Consider the following 6,035-nt stretch of genomic DNA (forward strand, 5'->3'; position numbering starts at 1 on the left):
GCAAATCCTACTTACACAAAATATGCAAATGTCAAACATTTACATTACATCCGTCCTTCTCCCAAATGTATAATAACTTTCGCAAAACAATCTTGTAAATAATTGCCTGTGTACAAGTAACATACCTTTATTCACATAGGACCTATCTTATCTTCGTCTTCCATTTTGGCTATTTGCAATATCACCATTATTAGTTTGAGAAACACATTCAGTCCTCATTCATTTGAACATTATACAGGAAAGCGCTATTTATACCATATAAAATGACTTCTTTCCTAATAACAAATAAAATGTGTACCTCAAATAAACAGCTTCACAATTATTAAATTGTACACTATTATTTTCATATCTAGTCTGATATTAGTAATAACTTCTGATATATAAAGTATAATATGTAATAACATACTTTTCAAATGATTATAACATTGTAGTTTATCTGAGACTTATTGACATTATGTAATGGTAAGATATTAATAAGAAAAAAATCAAAGTACAGAAGTACAGATGGGCTGACCATATGTCACTATGTTTTACATACCGCACAAATATCTAGTAAAAATGCATTACAGACATTTCGTAAACTGGCAGTCTTGTAATGCCATAATTTGCACATATTCTATACTCAGTCTTTTAAAAAATAACTCTAAGTTTGTTGAATCCTATTTATAATGTGTGGTCTTAATATTAATGTATCCTGGCTAATGTAATTATACCTATTTAGAATTCAGTTTGTTAGAGAAACACAAAACATTTCAATGATCATCTTTACTATTTAGATAACAATAACCATGTTTTAAGATGCATTTTTTTCTGGAAATATAATTTACCATTATGCATTTGAATATTGTATTTAAATTAAGATCGAATCTAAATAATGTCACAAGGCCTACAACATATTTTACGAAGTGTGCCTATTCCATTTTTTTTTCGAATGTTTGCATACAGAAAACTGAGCTTTTTTAAAAAATGCATGTACAGTCTAAACTGACAAAATTAAAAGAAATTACAAGGGATGTTTTACGCAAGCGTAAAATGGCTGCACCAAAGCTATGCACTCCACACCTTGAGAAGGGCCGAATAAAATGTAAATCGTGCTTCTTATTCAAAATCATATAAGACTCGGCTGCCACATGACATAATTAAGTCATTTAAATGAACATGCTCATGCCAACTTTACAAAATTTTCATTGCCTTCAATATCTAAAAGGTAGTACAGACTGTAGATAACCATGTGGTAGCATTGTATTAAAATATTCTAATGAAGTGAATGAAACAAAAATTGACAGGTATACATTTTACGTATTTCATCATTAAATTCTATGCCTATACAGATAGTATAATCTTTCAATACGTCACTGAAGGCTTATTTAAATTATCGATTCCACGTGACCGAAACAGGAAACTGACATTATTTACATATATCCGATTTTATAAGCTCATATTTACATAAACATGAATTTTAATTAACTTTAATTGCAGTCAATGACAAATCATGATTAGGCGGATCTTCCATGTGACGTCGTTCGCCGTGTTCAAAACTTTTTCAAAAATATCATTCGTGCAAGTTTATGTGATAAGGAATAAAATGATTTAACAATAAGTCGCCGTTTTCATCTCGAGATATAGTTTTATTAAAAATCTGAAACGTATACGTACAAAGAAAGCATTCTCCAACAACATTCGGGCATATTAAACACAACACTCGTGATATGTTGAGTGAAGTAAAATATATATGCCCTCTAAGATCATTGATTTTAACAATTTTATCCCGTCCATAGGTCCTTAATTATTTTAGTTAAAGTCATTGAATAAAAATTATTACGCCATGTTTCGCCGTTATGATGAGTAAATTGATATAAAAGTCAAAGCTGAAATGTATTTGCAAAATACTTTTGGATATGACAAGAATAGTTCCAGTTTTTTACCCTTTTTATTTGCTTATATGGTTTGCCTCCCCTGGTCGTAATAGTAAAGGCCTTTTTTCTTCCAAGATGATCATCTGTTGATTTATTTTCAAATTATATATATTTTCAAAAATTGCCCTCAAAAATGGCGACTATGTTTGTCAAATGAGTTAGAAATGTTAAAAACTGTGAACATAAGCTGGCAAGGGCGATCTAAGTATGTGAAATGAACTAAATTCATTGTATCTGATGGGATTCGAACCCTTTTGAAGTTAAAGGAAAACGCCCACTCAGCCACAGATTTCTTTTTCCAGGACAGTTTGTTATCACGATGAGATGACTTTGTCTGAAACTTGTCAGTTTGTTTCCGTACAGTATTGTTTTAGTCAAATCAATATACGTGTAATTATGAATATTTGATTTGGAATAACACCCGTTTGTATCAAATTCACCATGTTTAGTAAAGTAAAGGAATAAACTTAACAAACAGAAAGCTAGAAGTTTGATTTATATATACATAAAGGTAGATAATCAATGAAGAGACCTCGGGTGTAATTTTCTGTATAATTACATGTATTGGCGTCTTGCTGAGGCCATGGTAAAATTTGCACATTACATCACATACACAAGCATGTCAATGTATGTGCGAGGCTCTTGTATTTCTAAAGGTCATTGTTTAAAGCAGCAAGCATCCAGATTCATGCTAATTTTCATGAAAATTTTGAAAATGTATTTAAAAGTTAAATATTGTGAAGTGAACAAAGAAAGTTATTTACACATTGCAAACGGCACTTACAATACACATAAATAACCAAAAAAAAAATATTTATTCACACTTTTATACTTAATTTTTCAATTATATATGTACTAATAATTGATTCACGTATGCATGTATTGTTAGTGAAAGTTTATTGGGGGTATAAAGATATAAATCTCTAAATTATGTCGATTTGCAAACGACAATAGTAATATAAATATCACGAAATCGAATACTTGAAAATGGACAATGCAGAATTTTCCCCGAAAAGGGATTTCATATGATTGTTGTCTGAAAGCCTTTTTACGAGACCAAATAGTACATCATCTATGTAAATATAACTTGTATTGTATTTCGCTCATATTCTTTTGTGTTCTATTGTCTCTCTAATCAAAATTCAAATATCGTCAACCAGGCAATATGTTTAGTAATAAAAGAGTTGTTTACAGCATTACCGCAATTATTAGTTCTATTGATGGGGCCCGCTGAAAAGCAATATTTGCATACAGAAGACTTCGAACTTACGCTGGAGCTACTCTATTGGAAAAATCGGACGCATTCTTTTAGAATATATTCTGAATAAAACGCCGACTGTTATACGATGCATCTGAATAGAAGTCTTCGATTATTGGATCATTTTCTTTCTCACCGGTATAAAAGAGCAGCAGTAAATGAAATCAGACCATCGATATTGTTGAGCTAGTTGACGAAATTTCACCACAACAGGTAAGTTGCTAATTTGTTTATTGGCTACTTTTGGTTTTATCTCTTTTTCCGTTTTATTATTTTATGGAAGTCTTGAACAAAAAAGTGTTGTTTTTTTTACTTATAAGCGTGTTACAATTTTGTTATTTGAATTTTAGTAAGTACTAAACAGAGAGTATTATTACTTAGTTATTAACAACAGTGAAATATCATCGTGTTTTAAATTCCTTCATTGATTCCTAACGTTGTTTTTTTTCTTAAGGTTTATCCAGAAGCTTCATTAAAAGAGATCAAATAGCTTTTATTCTGTGCTTTTTGTTCTGATTAATAATTGATGACCTTTCTAAACAGATAAGCACTTTCAAGAGAGAAATATATGTGTTCTACTATGCTATATGCGAGATAGAATTAAGTCAATATACAAATGAACAAATCTGTGTTATTTAAGAACTATATTAATAATGTTAAAACTATTTATCGTTCTAATTATTATAAATATCCATGACATTTTGATAAAAATAACAATCGTTATTATAATGTCTTCTTTCCTCATTTTACAGATGGCGATTGTTGAGAGCTGTGGAACCTAACAGTTGCTATTTTGTTACTCTAAGCAGGACATTCTAATATTGGCAAGAACTTGGTGAAACATTCAAGATGGAGTTTAGGTGTAAAGGCTGGTTGTGCTCCATACCTATTATGTTGGCAGAGCTAATATTCTTCGTATACAAGACCGGAGAGTCTATGCTAGACGCCACCATCAGACCGTACATTATCCGTGTCGTCTGTCATTCAAGATTCCCGACGAACGACTCATTGTGTCGGAATTTAGATGCATTTCCGGTCCTTGAGGATGAGATCCAATCAGAAGCGGGCAATTATCTCATTTATTATCGGATGTTGGTCAACTTTCCCGCCATATTTTTGGGACTCTTTTGTGGCGCGTGGAGTGACAAATATGGACGAAAGATTCCGATGATGTTGCCAAGTCTGGCAGCGTATTTTTCAGTTTTGATGTACATGTTGAGTTTTAGCGTCGCCTGATCATGCTATAGTATTTGTACTTTTGGGGGCCCTCGTGCAAGGTTCGTTTGGAAAAAGTTCGGTGATCACAATGGCTGTTAACAGTTATGCATCTGACATCACTGATAAAGACGACAGAACACGGAAGCTCGGTAAACTTTTAGCCATGAACTTTTTTGGATTATTTGCAGGTGCCCTTTTGGCGGGAATCTTTCAAGACACCTCTGATATTCCCGCCACATTCTGCACCGTCGTATTTTTACATGCAGTGGTAGTTTTGATTACAATAATATGCATGCCAGAAACTGTACCACTACAAGTTGAAAGGTCTGATGCTGAAATATCCAAAGGTAAAGGTCGAAAAACCTTCATCTGCGACAATATTAGAGAATCATTAAGTGTGCTTGGCAGGAAACGGACAAATCATGGCCGAAAGCTTATTTTGATTCTCTTCATGATTTCTCTGTTGAATCAAACTTGTAAGGTCGGAGAAACGGACATTACCTTGTTGTTTGTAACCCACAGTCCATTGAGCTGGCCGAAGTCATTGTATGGGTACTTGTTGTCGGTAGATTACGCTGTGATGGGCGTGTGTCTAATAGTTGTCTTACCAATTCTTTCAAATATATTGAATATGCCAGACGGTGCAATAGTTATAGTAGGTTTGCTGTGTAAAATAATCCGTCTTTTCTGGGCGGGATTTATCCAAGAGTCTTGGATGGTTTATGTGTCGGTCATTATAGGATCTTTTGCGGGAATGATAACTTCAGCAATTCGATCCCTGATGAGCAAATCTGTCGAGGAAAACGAAATGGGAAAAGTGTTTTCGCTCCTTGCTAGCGCCGAGACCGCATCCAAGCTTCTTGGCACTGTGATATTTGTGAGTCTATACGGTGCGACGGCATTTTTCTTCCCCGGATTCGCGTACATAATAGAGGCAATTTTATACATGATTATGCTAATGATAATGGTTTTATATTATAAGGACTTAAAGAAGATTGGGACCTACGATTTGATTTCTGCTTTTACTGATTCTAATGTCTATCGAAGTGAAAAGCAAGGATTATTACCTTGTAAGCAGCTGGAAGTTGTAGATGAATTAGAAGAAGATCCTTCTGTACCAACACCGCTTCCGGCGTACACACCGTAAACAACTGTAGGTCAAAATTATTATAAATTTGTCACAAGATACTGTATGAATTGATAAAACTAAATGTTATTTGTTCAGCATTAAAATGTTTGGCATTAGAAAACGTGTTTTTGAATTTATCATTCTGTGACCCTTTGTTGTCAATTCTTTTACTTCTGCGGACTAAAAATTTGTCGATTACTTTTGGTTCCTTCATGTTTAAAAATCTATCCAGAAGTCCTAAGCTTACGGACGCTTGATGTTTCTACTTTGTTTAAAGTGCCTATTTAACAAACTTTAAAAGAGATCTGCATGAGATCATCCTCTACTAATTAAGCTGGAAAGCCGTTCCGATAGGACTTAAATAAGTATGAATCCATAATCTATTGACCTGTTAAACATGATAAAAATTGTTATGACCATTCTTAGATATTTGTCTAAAATAGGGATTTTTTTAATACAGAACATGAGAGCGTAATGAACATCACAACTTTGAGAGGGTTAAAACGTAAAGTTA

At 33.2% G+C, this 6,035-nt stretch overlaps 1 protein-coding gene across 1 annotated transcript; it reads left to right on the forward strand.

Annotated features, from left to right (window-relative positions):
* Positions 1 to 3,154: 3,154 nt before the first annotated feature.
* Positions 3,155 to 5,539, forward strand: LOC132732985 (tetracycline resistance protein, class G-like). Its single transcript, XM_060719543.1, is given in 3 exon segments — positions 3,155 to 3,387; positions 3,927 to 4,395; positions 4,397 to 5,539. Coding segments are annotated over 2 exon segments (1,515 nt in total). The 5' UTR covers positions 3,155 to 3,387; positions 3,927 to 4,023.
* The last annotated feature ends 496 nt before the right edge of the window (positions 5,540 to 6,035 follow it).

Source organism: Ruditapes philippinarum, unplaced genomic scaffold, assembly GCF_026571515.1.
Source record: "Ruditapes philippinarum isolate M1 unplaced genomic scaffold, ASM2657151v2 ctg6193_1_1_1_1, whole genome shotgun sequence".
Lineage (NCBI taxonomy): Eukaryota > Metazoa > Mollusca > Bivalvia > Venerida > Veneridae > Ruditapes > Ruditapes philippinarum.